Source organism: Manis javanica, chromosome 2, assembly GCF_040802235.1.
Source record: "Manis javanica isolate MJ-LG chromosome 2, MJ_LKY, whole genome shotgun sequence".
NCBI classification, from domain to species: Eukaryota; Metazoa; Chordata; class Mammalia; order Pholidota; family Manidae; genus Manis; species Manis javanica.
Window position 1 is genome coordinate 204,692,545 of NC_133157.1, and position 26,329 is coordinate 204,718,873.

General features: G+C 35.6%; 2 protein-coding genes across 3 annotated transcripts in view; one reads left to right on the forward strand and one right to left on the reverse strand.

Moving 5' to 3' along the window:
- The window catches only part of LOC140848000 (serine/threonine-protein kinase TAO1-like), a 398,025-nt gene that overhangs the window by 333,946 nt on the left and 37,750 nt on the right, over nt 1–26,329 (forward strand). For both annotated transcript variants that reach the window (XM_073230047.1, XM_073230048.1), the window contains exons 10-16: nt 1,088–1,201; nt 3,636–3,727; nt 11,374–11,467; nt 13,037–13,118; nt 15,536–15,703; nt 17,555–17,758; nt 21,223–21,459. In XM_073230047.1, coding sequence (XP_073086148.1) covers nt 1,088–1,201; nt 3,636–3,727; nt 11,374–11,467; nt 13,037–13,118; nt 15,536–15,703; nt 17,555–17,758; nt 21,223–21,459 — 991 coding nt within the window. The remainder of the gene's footprint in view (nt 1–1,087; nt 1,202–3,635; nt 3,728–11,373; nt 11,468–13,036; nt 13,119–15,535; nt 15,704–17,554; nt 17,759–21,222; nt 21,460–26,329) is intronic.
- Nucleotides 1–26,329, reverse strand: part of LOC140848002 (serine/threonine-protein kinase TAO3-like) — a 66,134-nt gene that overhangs the window by 10,680 nt on the left and 29,125 nt on the right. The window lies entirely within an intron of this gene.

The window sequence follows — 26,329 nt, forward strand, 5'->3', positions numbered from 1 at the left end:
TGACTCATAATGCCGGGTTTGTTCCATTGATACCATGACAGAGACAAGTAAAAGCTACTTAACACTCTATGCTTTTGAGATAATCCTTGATAATCCTTGATAATGGATAGTAATTTAAAGATTAAACCATCATAAACTACATTTTTAGCATTGGTACTGGTTTTGCCTGTTTTTAGAAGGAAGGTAGCATTTTAAAAATTATCTATGTGAACCAGACAATACATAGTAAACTTACATAATAGAGTCACTGCAAATTAATGGGTTATCAGTTTTTTAGATGAGGGTAGTAAGGTCCAAGAGAAATCCACATGCATAGTAAATAAGAGAATGAAAGAGTTGGAAGCAGAATCTAAGGTCTTCTCAACTTCAAAGAACCTTCCATTTTTAAAAAAAAACAAATGGAAGAAAATAGATTGACATAATATTATATCCATTATAATACTATATAGTATGAATTGACAAGTGCTTAGAAATTTTTTTCTTTTTGAATGTTATAGTGCCCATTGGGCATACAATACCATTATAATTTTCTTAGTTCACATATACATTGCTGATTTAGAAAAGAGTTTAAAAGTAAATTTGGGATCATTGATATTACCTTACCCATGTGTTTCAGTTTTCATTTCATATTTAGGTAGGAGAACTATGATAAAATTTGGAATGATATGAGTAATTTTAAAAAATTTGGGGCATCAGGTTCTTTTTTTTCCATTTTATTGTTAAGGCTATACTCAGAGATCTTACAGTCATATAAGAATGTTCAGCTAAATTTTTAAAACCGTTATTTGTACCAATAAACAGGCACTCAAATATCGAGTATGTGCTATTAATTACCTAATTTTTTTCTTCTGTTTCTGCTATTTTATCTTCTCTTTTAGAAAATTGTTACTATATACTTATAGGAATTCTGTGTATCTCATTTCTTAGTTTGGATCTTAATTCTCATTATCCCAACTGAGAGATTATCCAAGGCCTTAATTATTCTGATTTCTCCTTCCCTATTTTATAAATTTTTATATGATTTTATCATTTTCAGTATAATCTTACAAAGGAAAGACAAATAATTTTCTGTGTTCCTTAAACCCAGAGACATCAAAGCAGGAAATATCCTTCTGACACCACGAGGCCAGGTGAAACTTGCTGACTTTGGATTTGCTTCCATGGCCTCTTCTGCCAAGTCTTTTCTGGGAACGCCGCATTGGTAAGCGTAGTCCTATCTGGTATTGATCCTCATAATTGAAATGGGCAGTGTGTGGTTGTACTTTTATCAGGTACTTTATGTTTCTCCTGGAAATACAGTGCTGCTTTAGATATTACTCTAAGCACTGTAGTTTCAGATACAGATTTGGAGTGTTGCCCTTGTATCTCCTATTGATTTATTTGTCCCCTCTGTGTTTCTTTCCTGTTATCATCCACATCATGTATTGAGGGTAGGAGTGAAAACATTTAAGTCTTTAAGAAGGGAGAAGATAGAAATGCTAAGTGGAAATTTTCTTTAGATTTATACTTACTGTGTGTCAGGATCTTCTGAATAAGAGTACCTGAAGACTGGTAGCTGATTAGGAACTTTTGTTTTCATTTTTTATTGTGGAGAATTTCAAGTATACAGGGAAATAGACAAAAATATAACGAAGGCTTACACAGCGGTCAGCTCAGCCTAACCGCACCTCCCCAGGGCCTGGCTGCCCTGTGTACTTGAACTTCTTGCCCTCCCTCCCACCTCCAGTTATTTGAAGTGACTTCTAGACATCATCTAATTTTATTCATAAATAATTCCATAATAATGTCAGCAAGTCTGTAGGGAATTATTTTCCACATCTTCAACTTCCATAGATGTCCTCTCTCTGTATATGTTGAGAAGTGTCTTAGGTCTACTGCATCTTCTTTTCCACCTACCTTTCAAATCTCCCAACGCCCAGTTTGTTAAAGAAAGGCTTCTCACCCATCCTGACGAGTAGAGTGATGCATTGTTCTGAGAATTAAAAGCCTCAAACCATCACCAGAGGGACAATCTGAGAACATGTAACATCTAGAATATATAGCATCAGAAATATTGAAGAGTTAGGACACCAAGTTTTGGCAAAGGGCCTTCTGCCTTCACAGTCATCTCTCTTCAGTTCCTTTTACTCCTTACTTTTTCTTTTCCCCAATTATCTTTCCACCCATCTTCCTTTTTAGTGAGTCACAAATTATCTCATTTACAACGGGGACATTTGTCGTGAGGACACATTCACATGTTATTTACAATGAAAAATGAAGTTTGGCATTTCCTGACAGAAAATAATTCTGATTTGAATTGTTGATATGACCGTGCAGACTGGGATTGCTAATTAGGATATCATACAGCAGTGTTTTTAATGAATGAGTGAGGTCCTCAGCTCCAAGTTGTAAATATCTGTAAAGCACATATACAAAATAATGTATATACATATGTGTGCATTATATCGTTTGCAATTATTAAGTTTATAAAATTGAGATACCAACTCAAAAATGTACAAGTGGATACATTCTTTTAATAAATTCATTGGAAGTAAGAAAATAAAAACTTTGAAGACTACTGTTCTGTATGACCAAAAATTTCTTATGTAGAACCCTAGTTTAGATAGAATCCTCTTCCCCTGTATAAAAAAAGGGTTCTTTGGGCAAATAATGCTTCTTAATGGTCCCCCTCTTTATAAATCAGTGGTCAATATTAGATACTAGAAAGGAGCTAGAAAGTTGTGCATTAAAAACAAAACTACTTTTTTAACTTTGTTGAACTTAGTGGCTCCCCAAGCTTACTTCAACATCTTAACACATTGCAAGCCCTCTATTATTGGCAATTGAAAGTTACATATGTATTAATTTGTATATGGTTTATTAGGAACACAGCACTATGTACATATTTACATATTTTTACACACAGGAACACACATACGCCTGGTGAGAATCTTACTGAGCAGAAACTTCTAAATGTTTGTCTATGCTTAACAAGTACAAAGGAAGTATAAGGTGAAGCACCAGTGAGAACATTAGAGTCTAGCTGAAGATGCGAACTAGCGTTTCATTTTATAACCAAGACGCCTCCAGAGTTAATAATTGTATGATTTATTTAGTTATGGGTGGCGGTCCTAGCCACTTTTATCACAGAACACTACTCCTATTTGCAAAAAAGACTGACAAACTGCTTGTTCATTGTTGCTTATTGTGGCAGATATTTTCTCAGCTAAATGTAGTGAGATTGTTTACTTCAAGAAAACAAGTGCCAGTGACAAAATGCCCTCTTTCGAGCAAAATTTAGACTTTTGTAATAAGATGCTGAAACCGAAATGTTTGAGAACCACTGGCATAAAGGATATACAATATTACAATCTGCAAACTTGAATTGATGCAGAATGCAACCCTGCTCTGGGGAGTCTTTCCTCCAGGATGCTGGTATGTGATCATGGAAATGGTGAGAATAAGTCTAACACTGTATATGCAACGGTAAATATTTACCTCACAACCTGTAATGCATTTATTTCCCATTATAAGAATTCTTATGTCCAGGTATATCATCTGGAATTCACACAGGTATTCTCCATGTGGACGGTCATTACGTTTTTAAAGAATAGTATACTTTTCTTTTTTAACTTAGGTAACATTTTATGTTTTAGGATGGCCCCAGAAATAATTTTACGCAAGAATGAAGAAAAATATGATAGGAAAGTAGATGTATGGTCTCTGGGAATAACATGTATTGAAATAGGTAAGCATTGCTCTTTATTACTGTATAGTAAGTTTGATCAATGTTTTACCTCAATTTCTGTACCAAATAACAGATTTTTATTTTTATGTCAGTGTTTAAGGGGAGCAATAAATCTATGAAGGTTGTCCCTTTGGTTATTTGGCAATTTGTGTGTGTGTGTATATATATATAATATATATATATTATATATATGTATGTTAGTTTATGTATATTATATTTGCTGTATTTAATTAGGTCTAAAATAGTTTCTACTGTGGTATTAATTTTGTGGTATCTGTGTCTAATATTTAATGAGTATTTGTTAAACACCTAGAATATGTCTATGGTTATAGATTTACCGTCTATGAAGGGTCTCTAAAGCATTCATGAATTACTTACTGCTACTATGGTTACCCAATACTTTGTGTTAGGTATGAGGATTAGATTATCAGGCTGCATACCTTATTGTAGAGCTTGATTTTTTTTTGGTATCATTAATCTACAATTACATGAAGAACATTATGTTTACTAGGCTCCCCCCTTCACCATGTCCCCCACCTCATACCCCTTCACAGTCACTGTCCATCACCGTAGTAAGATGCTGTAAAATCACTACTTGTCTGCTCTGTGTTGCACAGCCCTTCCCGTGCCCACCCCACACTCTACATGCAATTGTAATGCCTCCTTTCTTTTGCCCCACCCTTATCCCTCCCTTCTCACCCATCTTCCCCACTCCCTTTCCCTTTGTTAACTATTAGTCCATTCTTGGGTTCTGTGATTCTGCTGCTGTTTTGCTCCTTTAGTTTTCCTTTGTTCTTATACTCCACAGATGAGTGAAATCACTTGGTACTTGTCTTTCTCTGCCTGGCTTATTTCACTGAGCATAATACCCTCTAGCTCCATCCATGTTGTTGCAAATGGTAGGATATGTTTTTTCCTTATGGCTGAGTAATATTCCATTGTGTATATGTACCACATCTTCTTCATCCATTCATCTACTGATGGACATTTAGGTTGCTTCCATATCTTGGCTATTGTAAATAGTGCACTTATTAACATAGGGGTGCATCTGCCTTTTTCGAACTGGAGTGCTGCATTTTTAGGGTAAATTCGTAGAAGGAGAATTCCTGGTTTCAAATGATATTTCAATTTTGAGGATTTTGAGGAACCTACATATTGCTTTCCACAATGGTTGAAATAACTTACATTCCCACCAGCAGTGTAGGAGGGTTCCCCTTTCTCCACAACCTTGCCAACATTTGTTGTTGTTTATCTTTTTGATGATGGCGATCCTGACTGGTGTGAGGTGATATTGCATTGTGGTTTTCATTTGCATTTCTCTGATGACAAGCGATGTGGAGCATCTTTTCATGTGTCTGTTGGCCATCTGAATTTCTTCTTTGGGGAACTGTCTATTCAGCTCCTCTGTCCATTTTTTAATTGGATTAGTTGCTTTTTGTTTGTTGAGGTGTGTGTGAGCTCTTTACATATTTTGGATGTCAACCCTTTATTGGATATGTCACTTATGAATATATTCTCCCATACTGTAGGATACCTTTTTGTTCTGTTGATGGTGTCCTTTGCTGTACAGAAGCTTTTTAGCTTGATATAGTCCCGCTTGTTCATTTTTGCTTTTGTGTCCCTTGCCCGGGGAGATATGTTCATGAAGAAGTCACTCATGTTTATGTCCATGAGATTTTTGCCTATGTTTTTCTCTAGGAGTTTTATGGTTTCATGACTTAATTCAGGTCTTTGATCCATTTTGAATTTACTTTTGTGTATGGGGTTAGACAGTGATCCAGTTTCATTCTCTTACATGTAGCTGTCCAGTTTTGCCAGCACCATCTGTTGAAGAGACTGTCATTTCCCTGTTGTATGTCCATGGCTCCTTCGTTGTATATTAATTGGCCATATATGTTTGGGTTAATGTTTGGAGTCTCTATTCTGTTCCACTGGTCTGTGGCTCTTTTCTTGAGCCAGTACCAAATTGTCTTGATTACTGTGACTTTGTAGTAGAGCTTGAAGTTGGGGAGCGAGATCCCCCCCACTTTATTCTTCCTTCTCAGGATTGCTTTGGCTATTTGGGGTATTTTGTGGTTCCATATGAATTTTTGAACTATTTGTTCCAGTTCATTGAAGAATGCTGTTGGTAATTTGATAGGGATTGCATTGAATCTGTATATTGCTTTGGGCAGGATGGCCATTTTGACAATACTAATTCTTCCTAGCCAGGAGCATGGGATGAGTTTCCATTTGTTAGTGTCCTCTTTAATTTCTCTTAAGAGTGTCTTGTAGTTTTCAGGGTATAGGTCTTTCACTTCCTTGGTTAGGTTTATTCCTAGGTATTTCATTTTTTTTGATGCTATTGTGAATGGAATTGTTTTCCTGATTTCTCTTTCTATTAGTTCATTGTTAGTGTATAGGAAAGCTACAGATTTCTGTGTGTTAATTTTGTATCCTGTAAATTGGCTCAGTTCCGATATTAGTTCTAGTAGTTTTGGAGTGGAGTCTTTAGGGTTTTTTATGTACAATATCATGTCATCTGCAAATAATGACAGTTTAACTTCTTCTTTACCAATCTGGATTTCTCGTATTTCTTTGTTTTGTCTAATTGCCATGGCTAGGACCTCCAGTACTATGTTGAATAACAGTGGGGAGAGTGGACATCCCTGTCTTGTTCCCGATCTCAGAGGAAAAGCTTTCAGCCTCTCGCTATTTGGTATGATGTTAACTGTGGGTTTATCATATATGGCCTTTATTATGTTGAGGTACTTGCCCTCTATGCCCATTTTGTTAAGAGTTTTTATCATGAATGGATATTGAATTTTGTCGAATGCTTTTTCAGCATTTATGGAGATGATCATGTGTTGTTTCCTTCTTTTTGTTGATGTGGTGGATGATGTTGATGGATTTTCGACTGTCGTACCATCCTTGCATCCCTGGGATGAATTCCACTTGGTCATGATGTATGATCGTATTTTGTTGAGTATTTTTGCATCTATGTTCATCAGGGATATTGGTCTGTAGTTTTCTTTTTTGCCGGGGTCTTTGCCTGGTTTTGGTATTAGGGTGATTTTGGCTTCATAGAATGTGTTTGGGAGTATTCCCTCCTCTTCTAATTTTGGAAAACTTTAAGGAAAATGGGTATTATGTCTTCTCTGTATGTCTGATAAAATTCCAAGGTAAATCCATCTGGCCCAGGGGTTTTGTTCTTGGGTAGTTTTTTGATTAGCACTTCAATTTTGTTGCTGTTAATTGGTCTGTTTAGATTTTCTGTTTCTTTCTGGGTCAGTCTTGCAAGGCTGTATTTTTCTAGGAAGTCCATTTCTCCTAGGTTTCCCAGCTTGTTAGCATATATGTTTCCATAGTATTCTCTAATAATTCTTTGTATTTTTGTGGGGTCTGTTGTGATTTTTCCTTTCTTGTTTCTGATTCTGTTGATGTGTGTTAACTCTCTTTCTCTCTTAAGAAGTCTGGCTAGAGGCTTAGCTATTTTGTTTATTTTCTTGAAGAACCAGCTCTTGGTTTCATTGATTTTTTTTCTATTGTTTAATTCTTCTCAATTTTATTTATTTCTTCTCTGATCTTTATTATGTCCTTCCATCTGCTGACCTTAGGTCTCATTTGTTCTTCTTTTTCCAGTTTCAATAATTGTGACATTAGACTATTCATTTGGGATTGTTCTTCCTTCGTTAAATATGCCTGGATTGCTATATACTTGCCTCTTAAGACTGCTTTTGATGCGTCCCACAGAAGTTGAGGCTTTGTGTTGTTGTTGTCATTTGTTTCCATATATTGCTGGATCTCCATTTTGATTTGGTTGTTGATCCATTGATTATTTAGGACATGTTGTTAAGCCTCCATGTGTTTGTGAGCCTTTTTGCTTTCTTTGTACAATTTATTTCTAGTTTATACCTTTGTGGTCTGAAAAGTTGGTTGGTAGGATTTCTATCTTTTGAATGTACTGAGGCTCTTTTTGTGGTCTAGTATGTGGTCTATTCTGGAGAATATTCCATGTGCACGTGAGCAGAATGTGTATCCTGTTACTTTTGGATGTAGATTTTTATGGATGTCTATTAGGTCCACCTGTTCTAGTGTGTTGTTCAGTGCCTCTGTGTCCTTACTTATTTTCTGTCTGGTGGATCTGTCCTTTGGAGTGAGTGGTGTGAATACATTGCATTCTATTTCCTCACTTAATTCTGTTAGTATTTGTTTCACATATATATGTGCTCCTATATTGGGTGCATATATGTTTATAATGGTTATATCCTCTTGTTGGACTGAGTCCTTTATCATTATGTAGTGTCCTTCTTTACCTCTTGTTTCTTTCTTTGTTTTGAAGTCTATTTTGTCTGATACTAGTATTGCAACACCTGCTTTTTTCTTCCTGTTGTTTGTATCAAATATCTTTTTCCATCGCTTGACTTTTATTCTGTGCATGTCTTTGGGTTTGAGGTGAGTCTCTTGTAAGCAGCATATAGATGGGTCTTGCTTTTTTATCCATTCTGTTAATCTGTGTCTTTTGATTGGTGCATTCAGTTCATTTACATTTAGGGTGATTACTGAAAGATGTGTACTTATTGCCATTTCACGCTTTAGATTTGTGGTTACCAAAGGTTCAAGGTTCGCTTCTTTACTACCTTACTTTCTAACTCAGCTCGCTTATGAAGCTATTATAAACACAGTCTGATGATTATTTCTCTCCCTTCTTATTCCTCCTCCATTCTTCATATGTTGGGTGTTTTCTTCTGTGCTCTTTTTAGGAGTGCTTCCATGTAGAGAAGTCCCTCTAAGATACCCTGTAGACGTGGTTTGTGGGAGGCAAATTACCTCAACTTTTGCTTGTCTGGGAATTGTTTAATCCCTCCTTCATATTTAAATGATAATTGTGCTGGATACAGTACATATACACAATGGAATATTATTCAGCCATAAGAAGAAAAGAAATCCTGCCATTTGTAACAACATGGATCAACCTAAAGGGTATTATGCTAAGTGAAATAAGCCAGGCAGAGACAAAATACCATATGATTTCACTTATTTGTGGAATCTAAACACAAAACAAAAGGAACACAGTAGCAGTAGACTTATAGACACTGAGTAGTGACTGGTGGTTACTGTGGGGGAGGGATTGGGGTGAGTAGTTGAGGGTGAGGGCAATAAAAGGGCACAAAAATTTTCAGTCATAAGTTGGTCACCCGGATAGTAGTATCGCATGGAAAATATAAGCACTGCTTCTGTAACATTTTCCTATGTTGACAGTAACTGCTGTAGTGGGGGTGAGGATTTAATATGGGTGACTGTTGATCCACTGTGTTGTATACTTGAAACTAATATAAGATTGAATATCAATGATACCTCAATTAAAAAAATATTTGAAATGGAAAATATCCTTTGAATCCACTGAAGGCTACCGCAGTCTAGATTTAGTGAATCTCTATGGTTTTTAGCTAAGTTCAGTGTTCTTTGAGTAAATAGAGATGTTCAGCTTTATAGTAAATGACAGATCAAAAATCACACTCTGGTTTGACAGATCGATGGTACACCACTTAGAATTTTTGAATACTTTTATAAATCACAGTAGAAACACGAGTCATTTTATTAAGAATTTCTTCAGTAATCCCTTCCCTTTCCTGGATCAAACTACTCATTCTTAAAGCTGTTGGGAGGACAGTATAAAGTAGGTGTCCATGTCACCTGCTGAGCCATGGTAGCCCGGCGTGGCGTGTCAGAGTCCTGTGAGGAGAGGAGGGAGTTCCCACAGACAGAATGCCTTGTATGTGGAAGCAGAACCTGTGCAGGGAGGGCGGCAGTCAAGTTTGGAGATTCAGAGTCCTGGTGGGGTAACCAAAGCATTCAGACCTGGAAGTAGCCCAGCATGGGGTGTCAGAGGCCAAGGAGCACGTCCACATTTGGGGTTGGGTCACGTGACACAGTGGCAGTGCCTGATTGAAAGGAAGGGGGCTTCCCTCCTGAGGGCTGATGAGGAGGGCCTCACTGCAGAAAGTGATCCAGTTTATATGGGGTGTCAGAAACTGAGGGGATGAAGTGGACATTCATACTGTAGACAGGCTTGGAATGGGGTTTGAAAACTTGAAGGGGTAAAAGGGAAAGGGTGGTGGCCAAGATGGGAGACTGGCTGTGTACAGTGGCGAGTCATCAAATATATTAAGGATAATGAGAGTGAGGTTTCTTACTGTCCGAGAATGGTGCTACAAATAATGGAAAGAGAAGGCTCGAATAAATAGTACTATAGCATTGGATTTGAGATATTATAGTGAACTCAGTTGTTTTCAATAAACAACTAAAGATATTTAATGTGCAAGTATGAATACAAATAGATGAGGGACGTGTGTGTTCCCTTCCTTTATCCACTGACAGGATCTAAGAGAAGTGACACGGGCAGTAGCAGTGAGCACACTGCCTGCCACAGCTCCTTGGAGCCGTGTCCACAGTAGGGAAAGCATAAGATGATTCTGGAACATCTTAGTGGGCCAGAGAGCAAGGAGCTGAGCAGGGAATGATGGAGCCATGCCGGAAAGGCACAAGTCGGCTAAAAAGATTCTCAACTGCTCAAAAATGAAACAATTTCAACATCAAAATAAATGATAGTAGCAGGTTATAAGTTATTAAATGAAGAATCTAAATCTATACAATAAGAGAATAAAATGATCTTTATGCAAAACAGAATATTTATATGGATTCAAGTATCTTTTCACAAATACTTAATAATTACAAAGGAAAAAAGTGAAACTTCACCATGAAACCTTGTGGAATGGCCGTAAGTGATCAAAGTGATCACCAACAATCACAAGACGATCTGAAACCATGGACCTGTTCTATAGGATCATCGTAGAATACACTGAGAAAAGCGTATTCTATGTGATATTCCTGCCAGAGATGTGGAAATAACAGCACAAAGCCAAACTGAGGGATATTCGAGAGTCAAAATTGTATACTTGTGAATTGTCAAGGTCATGACTTCAACTGTCACCTTTAGAGTAGAAAAAGAAGGGCAATTTCAATCCACAGTAAACAGAACAAAGAGACCCGAAAAGATCAAAACAGAAATCAATTAAATAGAAAATGAAAACAATAGAGAAAATGAATGAGATCACAAATTAGTTCTTTGGGAAAATTGATGAAATTAATAAACCTCTAGCTAGTTTGAACAGAAGGAAGACACAAACAACCAATATCAGGAATGACAGGTGACATCACTCCAGATTTTACACATATTGAAAGGATTATAGAAATATTTTATGAACAGTTCTGTGTAAGTTTAAAACTTAGAAAAAATGGAGAATTTCCTTTAAGCATGCAGATGATCAAAGGTCATTTTTGCTACAAAGGACATTATTGGGACATTTGATTGAAACTACAATAGAGCTTGAGATTAGATAATAGTCATGTGTTCATATTAATGGTCTGATGTAATGACTATTAGGTTTTGTTAGAATGTTCTTGTTTATTGGAAAAATACACTATTTAGAGGTGTGCATCAGGGCTGTAATTTCCTCTCTATTGACTCACTTAACTAAGTTCTCTGAACGCTACTTGCAACTTTTTTCCTAAGTTGGGGTTTATTTGAAAAAAAAAACTAACAGTGCTTCCATGCTTCTGTATAACAGGCACATATATAACAGGAAGTTTTATTTCTTTTATAGCGGAAAGGGATCCTCCTTTATTTGATATAAGTGCAAGGCATGTCTTATATCACATTACCAGAAATAACCCCCCTACATTACAGTCTAATGAATGGTGAGTATGGCTGAGAACAATATATTGTTCAACATGGTAAAATTTAAATACTTTTTCATAATGTTATCAAAATGATTTCATGTCAATAAGGTGAAGTGTATACAACCTGAAAAAATATTAAAATAGCTTTATTTTATCCTTACATCATGTTTATCCTTTATTATCTCTACTTTTCATAGCATATATGTGACTCAGTTCAGAAATAAAAGATAGATGATGGTACATGGGAGCAAAAAGTATGGCTTTTGTATAAAAAGTAATATATTTTTTGTATCTTAGTGACACATACAACCCTGATTTTATAATAAATAGCATGATTTAAACATTCATATTTTAAAACTGCAATATATATATTGCCACAACCTGTACAGATATTTGATTGGGGTAGGGTTTATGATTTATATGGTATAAAACTCAGGTAAAAATGATTTGATAATTTATCAGAATTACCAGATCATAATTTTTGGATGATTCTAATTGTTATTATTTATTATTCCAAATGTGGTTTGATGTTCCATCTCCTAGTGCTTCTTTGATAATACTGTTATTCATGTAAAGAAGTTTATTGAGAACAGATGGACAATTTTAGGAAAGAAGGATTTTTATCAGTGATAGAAAATTTTAATGGGAAAGTCTTCAGGTGTATCTAGCATTTGAAACATTCCTGGGGGACTACCTACCGTACTTAACAAATACTTAACAAATACTTTAAAATTCACAAGTAAGATGCATAAATTAGGAATAATTCATTTTTTATCATTACATTATTAATGCAAGTTCACAGGTCTTTGCTGCTTCAGGTAGAGATATTTTGAAGAAATCTTGGCTCAGAGTTTATTATGGTACATCTGAATAATATATACACGAAACACAGGCTGTCTTTACACTGTTTGATACTTTGGGGATTCAAAACAGAATTCTTGTATAAAAGAATTAAATCTTATTTGAATATTGATGACAAACATTGATGAAATATTTTTTACTTACTGCCTTACTGAACTCTCATCAGTAACACTATACTATAGTATGTTACAGAATTCTAATTTTTTAAAAAAATTTTTTATTGTTTTCTGGAACTTTTGTCCATTTGCTCAAGGACACTAAATACTTATGTATTAAAAATTGTTCTTTCCAAAACAAATAACGTGATGTTCTGAAACATGCTATATGGAAGATGATCTAAGGGCCAAGCAAGAACGAGATGTGTCTAGAGAAAAGAAAAAAAAATACTAAGAAGAATATTATCTTAGATTTGAATGCAAAAAGGAAAATGACTGACTTCCATAATTTACCGCAATGTAGAATGAGTTGTGATACTTAAGTATGTGAGAGCAGGATTTTAAAATAATGTGTGCAAAAATACCATTTTCTATTGAAAATGGTAAAGATTCATTAGTTGCTTTGCACAGCTTTTTATATACTTACATGATGAAATATATAGTGTATTGTGTCTGCTTTTTTTTTTATGATTTCTATTCTCCCTCCCACCCATAGGGACATGCCTTGATTTGTGGATGTGTTTTTAAAGGAAATAGCAATATGTTCACTTAATACTTTCCTTTACAATAGGTCCAGTTCTTTTTGCAACTTTGTAGAGTCTTGCCTCCAGAAAAACCCTAAAGATCGCCCTACATCAAAGAAACTTTTAAAGGTCAGTTATACTCTGTTTTGTACACCTAAGAAATTATTTTAAAGAATGTGTTTTATTCTTCTTTAATTCAGAATCAATATTAAGTATGCTGTACTGGTTTTTGCTAAACTACTAATTTCATAATACCATTCTTTCTTGGAAATTTTCTTAGTTGCTAAGGTTTTCATTTGTTTTTCAAAATTAACTGCTTTTACCATGTCTGAATAGAATATATAGTTAAATATTCAGTATCGTAGTACTAAATGACTTAATTTTTATATGTGCAAGAGTATATTCATGAGTTACAACTACAAATTTTAACTCATATGGAACAATGTCATTTCAGAGGTGGCAAAGCATAGTTTAACTTTGGATTTAATTTTTGTTATCTACCATACTTTATATATCGATCTGTCCTATATAAAGTAATATGAAAGGAAGAGAAATGATGTGTAATAGATTTACATAAATACTGTGGGAGAAAAGAGATTTCAAAAGAACCGTAAAAAATGGATATCACATTTTTGTTTCCTGTTGAGAAATATGTTTTTGTAACTTAGCAATGAAAATATTTTGAAAGTAATGTGAATTCTATTCATTTCTCAATAGGTTTGGTTATCTAATTTAAATAAATTATTAGTATATGCTTTCTGTTCTCAAAAATGTTTTCATTTAGAGGTTGACATCTTATTAATAGGAATAATAGTATTGTTTGATTTAATATAGTTATTAAAACATCTAGATAAGGCATTAGTGTGTAGCAGTTGACTATCTTTTTGTGACCCTAAGGAATTTTGTGGATTTTTCACTAGAAAATTAGACTTTCAGCATGAATGTTTTAGAATTTCAAAGAAGTTCAGTTTATTCTCACTAACACGCAGTTCAATATGCAAGGATATTGAAAGGATCCATGTACATATTCAGTAGGGTTATTTGTACCTACAGTATGTAGAAGAGCAGTATAAAGTTTCAGTAACACTTAGGGAATTCTAGGCCTTAAGCACACTTACAGTCTCAAATGAAAGCCAAAAAACTAGGTATTCACAATAGCAACAAAAGATTTAGTATAGCTATGAATTATAGCTATACTATATTAAGTGAAAAATAAGCAGGATCCATTTGTAGAAAACTATTAAATAACTTAGAATTACAAGATATATTATTTTCGGATAGAAAAGACCGAATATTATAAATAGTGGTACATACCAAGCTAAGGCTCAGGAAAAGGAAGAATGTGACTGGCTTCTTACATTTGCCTAAATGAAGGCAAAAGAAGCTCTTTTGGTAATAACCCAACCCACCAGGAATGGATACTTGACCTTGGGTGATCCCAAACCTGCATATGTATTCATTTACGTGGTCCATTTTGTATATTGACATTATGGGAAGTGATAGGAAGAATCTGTCAAGTGCATCCTTCCCTTTGGCCTAATCACATTTCTGTTGCAGTCTGTCATAAGGAAAAAAATAAAATGGAAAAAAGTGACTTACTGTGTGAAGGTATTTATCTCAGAATGAAAAATTGAGAATAATTATCCAGAATTAGAATAATGGTTATGTAATTTTGGCATGAACCTTTGATGAAATAGTCTGTAGGCATTATGAGTTGAAATAACATAATACTTATAGCAATAAAAAGAGAATAATATATAGTTACAACTCTTCAGAGAAGAAATAAATTTGAGCTAATAAAAGAGGTAAAAGTCTTAAAAGAGTTCAAGATCATCTCATGAACTCCAGTGCACAAGTCATATTTCTGCAGTCTGTGTGCTAACTACAAAACAAAATCTATACACAGAAAATTTCTGAGAAGAAATAAATATCCAAAAAATACCAAATGTAACAATGATAATCTTATAGTAGAATTGTTCTTTCTACTTTTCTGTACTGAATAATCTTAAGCTTTATTAAATATTAATGGTAAAAATCACTAATACATAATGTCTTTTAATCAACTGCTAGTGTTTTATGAAGTTTCATTTAAGCAACATAAAGAACCCATTATACCCAAGTAGTATGTTATGTGATTCACCATCAGTAAATACATTCCTGTTGAAATCTAACGTAATTCAGAACTGATAGTGTCTCCTCTATGAGACCAGTTCTAAGAATTTGTAAGCGTTTACTTAGGGCTCTATTTGGACTTAATTCTTAATGTTTACTTAGACTCTGATTATTTCAACTCTGCCCTTTCATTTGGCCAACAAAGGTGTCATGTTCAAAGTTTTCATAAAAAGTACAGGGGAAGTTATGTAGGCACAGAGTGTATACATGTAAATTAAATTTTATGAATATAGGAAGTAAAAAGCATAGCAGAATTAGATAACTATAGATTACATGCATTGTCTGTAACTCTAGGGTCCAAGAAGGGATTCATTTGATCTGAATGAAAAAATATATAGGTCTCAACCTGACTTTTGCCTTCTACTCTTAACCAGCACCCGTTTCTTCTTCGGGAGCGCCCTACAGCAGTGGTAAGAGATCTCCTTCGAAGGGCAAAGGAAGAGAAAAAAAGAGTGCTGGAGAATCTGCGCAATCAAAAGACAAAGAAGGTCCTTTCCCGGGAGGCACATAAAGGGCCAGCAGCAGAAGCACAGGAAGAAAAGGTAATAACTTAGAAACGGCTCAAGTATTGGGGTCTCCTTATTGGCTTCTTTCCTTATGGAACTTTTCTTGCCAGGAATCTTTTCTATCAGTGGTTTCCAGATTGTGTCTTCACAGTGATTCTCTAAGGTCCCAGGTGGAGGAAAAGGTTTTGCATTCTTTAAACCAACCTCTTGGTAGTGTACATTAGCTAGTAAAGCTCTGTGAAGTCTTTTATCAGAGAAACCTGTTCAACTTTTATTTAATCTAGTCCCTCCCTAAATTCTGGTCTACTGAACACTTTTTTGCCTGATTGTCTGATGGCATGGGACACGCTTTTGGAAGTATTTGAAATTACAGGCTTTGGAAGTTGACGGTGCTCACAGAGAAGTCATTAGAATTACCACCCATTGTCCTTATCTTGTTTATTGTATAAACCTCTCCCCCAGTGCCTTTTGTGTAATGTTTGATATATGTTTATTAAATTGGAAATTTCTTGCTTTTTTAAAAATAAGTGAAAAAATAAATAAAATAAACATGTGACTTAGCTAAATTTATCCTGGGGGGAAAAAATTACCAAGCATTCTTATTCTGTTAGTAAGAACACTTCATTCTTTTCAGTTGTGTATAGGGATTAATTCCTCTAGATGGTTCTAAAATACTCATTTTATAGGTGAGGAAAGTAATGCTCAGAGTGGTTAACTAACTTACTGTAGAAGCATATGGGTTCTGATTCATATATTACTCTTGAGACCAAGTTGTTTCCATGTTGCCATGTTTCCAAATTTGCAGTAGAAATGTTACAGAACTTCCTCAAAGGAAAATATAAAGCTTATGATTTGTGGAGCTATGTTTTTTAGTCCAAGTATTTTCTGTTTTCTTCTTTGCTCATGTCCCAGTGCCAAAGCTTTGATTCTTTTTTATTGCTTTCTGTTGAGAAAGATCCCTGCATTCTGAAAACAGGAGTAGTAGTTGCTTTTCTTTTTAATAACACTACATAATTAATGAACTATAAAATAGAAGACTTTCTTACATACAATTTTGGTATTTTTGATACTGGTTTTACTTCTAAGAGTAGTCACAAGAAAATTGGGGCTATTTTAGGTATATGAAATGCTTTAGTAAAGTGAAATTAATAAAATTCTAATGTCATTAAACATTAGAATAACAGCAACTTTTTAAGGCTGTGGATGTAAGAAAAGATCCTCTATATACCATGGGTCTGTATTTATTATTCTGCATATCTTAAAGAGGTTTGGTATGGTAAGACTCTAATATTGGTGCCCAAATACCAAAGTTTGCTGGGTTTCTTGGGAAGAACAGTCTTCCAATTATGATTAAATATATATGCAATATTTAATTTTACATAAAAATAGATAGGAATTAATATTAAATTACTTAGTGGAAGAAGTTTAGGCTAAAGACTACATTCTGAGAAGAAAAGAAATATGAAAGGCTTCAATAGAAAATTACTAAAAGGGATGTTTATAAGATTAAAAAAAAGGTTGGGGTTTGTTTTCACCATTGGAATCATTGAGAAATGAGCGGCATCTCTGTGTATACCCCATGAGATGTGTAGGAGAAATGGATTTCAAAGTAATGTCAAAAATTTTAGAGAAAAGACTATACTTTGGAAATAACTCTGATTAACTTTTTCACAGACTTGGTTTGGCTTTTTGGTATTTACTAGTTGGTCACATTTTTAATCTGCCAACTAACAACTGATAAACGTTCTGGTCTTGGCAAATACAAGGAATTTCTCAAAATAGACCACTAACATTCTGAAGACTGTGTGTGCCAAGCGGTGTGCTAGGTGCTAATAATATAAAATTCAGGAGATAAAGATACTTGAGTCTAATACTCTTTTCCCTCAGGACCAAGATCACGGTGTTGGACAGACAGGAGCAGTGCACAATATTGGAAGTCATCAGTCTATTCCCTGTATGTCCAACTGGACGAGGAGTCAAAGCGGTAGGGTTAACATTCTTCAGGATGCCTCAGATAGCAAGTATGAGCTACACATGATGGAGGGAATCGAAACAATTATGTCTAATAATTCTGCCATCCGTTCAAGACCTGTGAGTATTTGGATTTCAGTGAAAAAAATTTCAACTTTGGTAACTAATTTTCCTAGTCTGGTTAGTTTAAGAGTTTGGGTTTTTTTTTCCTTTAATGTATCAGAAGTATGGAACATAATTTAGGCAACTTATTTTAAAATGGCAAAAGGCTTTTTAATTCCCAGTTTAATGTCTGCATTTAGGAAACATGTTTTGAGAATGCAAAAAGAATATTTTAAAAATCTTACAATAAATAAATAAATACCATATAATGTATTATTTGAAGTTACTTAGATGAAAACGAAGGTATTTAAAAATAGTAAGTATACAACATGATAAAAGTGATAATGGTTGCCATTGGGATGTGGAGAAAGGTTTAAGGTAGGTGATAATGAAAAGTGAGTTTTGGATTTTCCATAATATTTACATTTTAAAAATAAAACTGGGTGTAATTGTAGAAAATTACAAGTTCTCAGTTTGGGAAATGTGGATGTTTGCTACACTTTCACGTGTAAGATTTTAAATTTTCTTGAAAACATTGGAAGGTCAGGTAACTCCTTTTCACAATTGATAGGAATGCTTCCTTTTTAACTTCACTGCTTTCAGTATCACCAAAAGTTACTAGGCACAATAGCTAAAAGATGGAAACGGCCGAAGTGTTCATCAGCACATGAATGAATAAACAAACCATAGTGTATGTGTATACACACACACACACACACACACACAATGGAATATTATTCAGCTGTGAAAAGGAACGGTGTTCTAATATATGCTACAATGTGAGTGAACCTTGAAAAAATGCTAAATGATATAAGCCAGACACAAAAGGAAAAATATTATTAGAATTCCACTTATACAAAATATCTAAAATAGGCAAATTCATAGAAAGTAGATTAGAGGTTGCTAAGGGGCAAGTGGAAGATGAAATAAATACTTTTATTTATTATTTTATCATTTTGGTGTCATTAATGTACAGTTACATGAGCAACACTATGGTTACTAGACTCCCCTTATTACCAAGTCCCCACTGCATACCCCAGTACAGTCACTGTCCATCAGCATACTAAGATGCTACAAACATGTATATGTCTTTGAACATGATGTTTTAATTTCTGTGACAAATACATAGGATAAAATGGCTAAGTCATATGGCATATGTATGTTTGACTTTCATAAGAAACATACAGGTAGTTTATCTCAGATATGTCCTGCAAATATTTTTTCTCCGTCTGTGATAAATTAAAATTTTTAGTTTTAAAATCCAATTCAAACAACCCACTAAAAGTGAGTAAAGGCCATGAAAAAGCTAAAAACTTTTCCTCTAAAATCAGGAATAAGACAGGGATGCCTACTCACAACACTTTTATTCAACAGAGTATTGGAAGTCCTAGCTACATTATCAGGCAAGAAAAAGAAATAAAAGGCACCCACACTAGTAAGGAAGAAGTGAAATTGTCATTGTTTAGAGATGACCTGATACTACATAAAAAAAGCCCTAAAGACTCCACCAAAAACCTATTCAAATTAATATATAAACTATACCTCAATTTTAAATAATGTGTTAAAAACTTGAACAGACATTTATCCAAAGAATATATACAAATGGCCAACAGCACATGAAAAAATACTCAATATATTTAGTCATTAGGGAAACGCAAATCAAAACTACAATGAGTACCACCTTACAGCCACTAGGATGGCCGGTTATTTTGTTGTTGTTGTTAAGGTATCATTGATATACAATCTTATGAAGGTTTCACATGAGCAACACTGGTTACTACATTCACCCATACTATTGAGTTCCCACCTAACACCCCATTGAAGTCACTGTCCATCAGCATAGTAAGATGCTATAGAATCACTGCTTGTCTTCTCTGTGCTATTACTGCCTTCCCCGTCTCCCCCTCTACACTATGTGTACTAATCATAATGCCCCTTAGTCCTCTTCTCCCTGCCTTCTCACCCACCCTTCCCACCCCTTTCCTTTGGTAACTGCTAGTTCCTTCTTGGACTCTGTGAGTCTGCTGCTGTTTTGTTACATGGCTAGCTATTAAAAGAGAAAAACAAAAACAAAGATGGAAAATAACAACTAGGGAGCACGTGGAGAAATTGGAACTCCTGCCGTATATTGCTGGTAAGAATGTAAAGTGTCAGCTGCTGTGGTAAACAGTTGATGGTTTCTCAAAAAGTTAAACATAGCGTTTCTCCATGACTCAGCAATTCTACTCCTAGATATATACCCAAAACAATTGAAAGCAGGTACTTAAACGAATGCATGTACACAAATGTTCATAAAAGCAGTATTCACAATAGCCAAAAGGTGGAAACAACACAGAGGTCCAGTGACAAATAAATAGATAAACAAATGAGGGCATGTGCATACAGTGGAATATTATTCAGCTATAAAAAGAAACGAAGTAGTGTTACATCCTATACAATATGGATGAACCTTGGAAACATGCTAGGTGAAAGAAGCCAGACACAACAGGTCACATGTTATATGAAACATCCAAAATAGGTAAATCCATAGACAGAAAATAGATTGGTGGATACCAGAAGGGGAGATTAGGGAGCAACTGCTTAAAACATACAGGGTTTTCCTCTGAAGTATTATATATGGTTTGTAACCAGATACAGGCAGTCTTGCAGAACATCATGAATATACTAAATATTACTGAATTGTTTACTTTAAATGATTATTCATACATTATGTGAATTTTGTCTCTAAGAATCCAGTTTGTACATTTTTTTCTTTACAATGGGGCAGTGGTTACAGAATATCATGAATATACTAAATGCTACTGAATTGTTCACTTTAAATGATTAAGCTTACATTATCTGAATTTTGCCTCTATTCGAGAATCCAATTTGTACATTTTTTTCATCATACTCAGTGTTTTTTTGTGTCATACCCAAGAAATATTTGCTGAACCCAAGGTCATGACAATATTCTGTGTTTTCCTCTGCTCCATGATTCTGGATTTTAGGTTTAGGTCAAGTGACTCTTTTCAAATTAATTTCTGTGTATAGCATGATTAAGCATTTATTTATTTTGAATGCAGAGAACCAGTTGTTAAAGCAGGATTTGTTAAAAACACTTTCCTTTCCTCTTTGAATTAACTTGACATTTTGGTAGCAAACAATTGACTGAATATATGTGGGTCTGTTCCCAGATTTTACTGTGTTCCTTTGCTCTATTCAGCCTGTCCTTATACCAATACCACACTGTTTTGATTACTGAAGTTTACATCTACCAACTTTTCATACCTCCTCAAAACTTTGGCTATTCTAGGTCCTTTACATTCCCACTTAAATTTTAGAACCAGCTAGCTTGTCTGCTTTTTCAGATGAAATTTTATTAGAAGCTGTTGAGTGGGATCTCCTACATGAGTTACCTACTTAGTTGATAGTAGACTGGTCTAAGATGGTTTTGAAAGAAAAATGTTATGCTTTACTTCATTCTTTCCTCTCCATTGTTGTAGGATACAAGGGAAATGCCAGAACATGAGCAGGAAAGTCAGCTCAGAGAACAAATGTCTGGCTGTAAGAGAATGACACAGCAACATCAGAAACAGCTCATGAATCTGGAAAAAAAGTTAAAGGCTAAGATGGATGAGCATCGCCTCAGATTAGAGAAAGACCTTGAAACTCAGCATAACACCTTTGCTGCAAAAATGAAGAAGCTTCTCAAGAAACATCAGGTGGCAGTGGAAAAAGAGGTAGCTGACCAGTATTATAATGTGTTTATTCTCCCTTGTGACGATTTCAGAATTAACCAAGATGGCATTGTGATGTTAAGGTATCTGTTCCCCAGAACCAGCAAGTCAATTGGGGAAAGGGAGAAATATTTATATAATAGGTAAAATATCAAGTGCTGAGTCGATATGGAATTATTTCCTGATAACTTGATAGTTTTATCATGTAACAGTGGTTAAAGTCAGGTAGATAAGATTGAAGATGACGATCTGAGAGGTGAGACAGAGACCTCCTCCCAAAGCCACATATAATATGAAAATATTGTTAATACAACTAACCCTAAAAGATCAACAGGAAAGAAGGCAGCACAAGACTGCTTACACCTGGAGAAAAGAACAGACCTCAAAAAATGTAACATACCAAAGCCATGATCTGGAGGTACCCACGCTCTTCTCCCACCCCAGCTCACTGGAAGAAGGAAGAGAAATGGAGTGGAGATGGGGTGTAGGCCTAGGATCGCTGAACACCCAGCCCTGGAGATCTGCTGTGGGAGCAAGAACCTATATTGGATGGTGCTCAAGATTAGTGGGATTGGAAAGCTAAGACAGGAGGAATAGTTGGACAGACTGAGATTCCAGCTGTTGTGGAAAACAGGGATTCACATCCAGCTGCTCTGGGACAAAAGAAAGGCAGACAGTATGAGAGACTTCCTAACAGTGAGAGGGCTACTAAATGGGCAAGGATTGCACAGGGCTTGCAACTCAGAAGAAAGGACCAGTAGACAAAATTGTCCAGATGCACTCTGCACAGCAGGTTGGGAACTTTTCAGGAACTTCAGGTGCTCCATCCCCCTGGCTGGCTACACAGCTCCGAAGCCTTCCACCATGATATGCAGCCTGCTGCACCTTCCAGCAGGTTGGCACTGGCTTACAAACCAGCTGCCTCTGCCCTGGTGTCAGTCCATCCAGAGGGAGGTCCTGCCTACAGCAGCTATAAATGCAAGGCATAGAGGTTTACACCTGTGTGCTCAGCTGACTAGTCTGGCTGTGGAGAGATGCACAGTAGCCAGGAAGCAGGAAACAGCTCTTCCCAACCCCCAGTCACCAGTGTCACTCTGGTGAGACCCTGACATCACTCCATGGGCTTAGTAACTCCAGGGAGTATGCCTTCAGGGTCCTAGAGGGTGCCACATACAAAATATGAAGTGCCAAAGGAACCTGGTTCAAACCAAAGTCCCCAAAACACCAGAAAAGAGGTTAAGTGAAAATGGACTCATCAATATTCCTTGAAGAGATTTTTCAAAAATCATAAACACATCCATGTAGGTACAGAAAAATACTCAAGAATGCAGGAACGAATCCAGAACAGAGATCCATTCATTATGGAATACAGTGTGGAGATTTAAAACCAGATTAGATATGGTGGAGGAGACGATAAATGAAAAAAATTTGAAGAAGAGGAATTCAAAGAAGCTGAGGCACAGAAAAAAGATCTCTAGGAATGAAAGAATATTGAGAGAACTGTGTGACCATTCCAACCAGAGCAATATTCGTATTACAGGGGTATCAGAAGAAGAAGAAAGAGGAAAAGGGAAAGTGTCTTTGAGGAGGTAATTGCTGAAAACTTCCCCAATCTTGGGAAGGAGATAGTCTCTCAGGTCATTGAGGTGCGCAGATCTCCCAACACAAGGGACCCAAGGAAGACAACACCAAAACATAAAATAATTAAAATGGCAAAGATCAAGGATAAGGACAAAATATAAAAAGAAGCTAGAGAGAGAGAGAAAAGATCACATACAGAGGAAAACCCATCAGGCTCTCATCAGACTTCTCAGCAGAAAACTTACAGGCCAGAAAGGAGTGGCAGGATATATTTAATGCAATGAAGCAGAAGCAAGAATACACTACCTGGCAAGGTTATCATTTAACATTGAAGGAGGGATCAAACAATTTCGAAATAAGCAAAAGCTGCGAGTATTTACCTCCCACAAACTGTCTCTGCAGTGTATCTTGGATGGACTGCTATAGATGGAAGTGTTCCTAAAGCTAAATAGCAGTCACCAGAGGTAATAAAACCACATTGAAGAAAGCAGAACAATTACTTACTAAGCAAATGCAAAATTAAATCAACTATCCCAAAGTAGATTAAGGGATAGACAAAGAGTACAGAATATGATACTTAATATATAAACAATGGAGGAGGAAGAAAAAGGAGGAGAAAAAAAAAGAATCTTTAGACTGTGTTTGTAATAGTACACTAAGTGAGCTTAGACTCTTAGATAGTAAGGACGTTTCCCTGGAACCTTTGGTAACCATGAATGTAAAACCTGCAATGGCAATAAGTACATACCTATTGATAACCACCCTAAATGTAAATGGACTGAATGTACCAACCAAAAGGCACAGGGCAATAGAATGGATAAAAAAGCAAGACCCATCTATATGCCACTTAAAAGAGACTCACCCAAAGACATACACAGACTAAAAGTGAAGGGATGGAAAAAGATATTTCATGAAAACAATAGGGAGAAAAAAGCAGGAGTTACAGTACTTGTATCAGACAAAGTAGACTTCAAAACAAAGAAAGCCACCAGAGCAAAGGAGGACATTACATAATGATAAAGGGGTCAGTCCAACAAGAGGATATAACCATTATAAATATCTATGCACCCAACACAGGAGCACCTACATATGTGAAACAAATACTAACAGAATTAAAAGAGGAAATAGAATGCAATGCATTCATTTTAGGAGACTTCAACACACCACTCACTCCAAAGTACAGATCAACCAGACAGAAAATAAGTAAGGAAACAGAGGCACTGAACAACACATTAGAACAGATGGACCTAACAGATATCTACAGAATGCTCCACCCAAAAGCCGCAGGATACACATTCTTCTCAGGTGCACATGGAACATTTTCAAGAATAGATTATATACTAGACTACAAAAAAGAACATCAGTAAATACAAAAATTTTGATGTTGAACCAACCAGCCTCTCAGACCACAAAGGTATGAAACTAGAAATAAGTTACTTAAAGAAAATGAAAAGACCCACAAACCCATGGAGGCTTAACAACATGCTCCTAAATAATCAATGGATCAATGACCGAATAAAAACAGATCAAGCAATGCAAAATCTGTGGGATGCAGCTAGGGCTCTGCTAAGAGGGAGGTATATGGCAATACAGGCCTGCCTCAGGAAAGAAGAAAAATCCGATATGAACTGTCTAAACTCACAATTAACAAAACTAGAAAAAGCAGAACAAATGAGGCCCAAAGTCAGTAGAAGAGAGACATAATAAAGATTGGAGCAGGCTTAAATAAAATCCAGAAGAATAAAACAATAGAATCAATGAGAGCAGGAGCTGGTTCTTTGACGAAATAAGCAAAATAGAAAAAACCCTAGCCAGACTTATCAAGAAAAAAAGAGTGTCTACAAATGAGAAAGGAAAAATCACTATGGGCACTATGGAAATACAAAGAATTATTAGAGAATACAGTGAAAAATTGTATGCTGAAAAACTTGATAACCCAGAAGGAATGAACAACTTTCAAGAAAAGTACAACCTTCCTTGGCAGACCCAGAAGAGAACAGAAAATCTGAACAGATCAGTTACCTCCAGCAAAACTGAATTGGTAGTAAAAATCTACCTAAAATTAAAACTCTTGGACCAGATGGCTTCACTGCTGAATTTTATCAGACATTTAGTGAAGACCTAATACCCATCCTCCTTAAAGCTTTCCAAAAAGTAGACAAGGAGGGAATACTTCCACCCTCATTCTATGAGGCCAGCATCACTCTAATTCTAAAATTAGGCAAATACACCAGAAAAAAAGAAAATTGTAGACCAATATCTCTGGTGAACATAGACGCAAAAACACTCAACAAAATCATAGTAAAAAATATATCAAACAGATCGTCTATCATGATCAAGTACAATTTATTCCAGGGATGAACGGATGGTACAACATTTGAAAATCCATCAGCATCATCCACCACATTAACTAAAATAAGGACAAAAAGCACATGATCATCTCCACAGAAGCAGAAAAAGCACTCAACAAAATTCAACATCCATTCATGGTAAAAACATACCAACAAAATGAGTATAGAGGGCAAGTACCTCAACATAGTAAAGGCCATATATGACAAGACCATAGCCAACATCATACTTAATAGTGAGAAGCTGAAAGCTTTTCCTCTAAGTTGGGAACAAGAGAAGGATGCCCACTGTTTCCACTTTTATTCAAGATAGTACTGGTGGTCCTCACCACAGCAATAAGACAACACAAAGAAATGGAAAGGCATCCAGATTGGTAAAGAGGAAGTTAAACTGTCACTGTTTGCAGATGACATGATATTATACATAAAAAATCTTAAAGAATCCACCCCTAAACTACTAGTACTAAGAACTGAATTCAGCGAAGTGGCAGAATACAAAATTAATACACAGAAATCTCTTGCATTCCTAAACACTAATGATGAACTAGCAGAAAGAGAAATCAGGAAAACAATTCCATTCCCAACTGCATCAAAAAGAATAAAATGCCTAGGGACAAACCTAACAAAGGAAGTGAAAGACCTATACACTGAAAACTACAAGATATTTAAGAAAAAGAAGATACTAATAAATGGAAATAACATCCCTTGCTCATGGATAGGAAGAATTAATATTGTCAAAATGACCATCCTGCCTGAACCAATCTACCGATTCAGTGCAATCCCTATCAAAATGCCAACAGCATTTTTCAGTGAACTAGATCAAATAGTTCTAAAATTCATATGGAACCATGGAAGACCCCAAATAGCCAAAGCAATCATGAGAAGGAAGAATAAAGCAGGGGGCGGATTATGCTCCTCAACTTCAACCTCTACTGCAAAGGCAA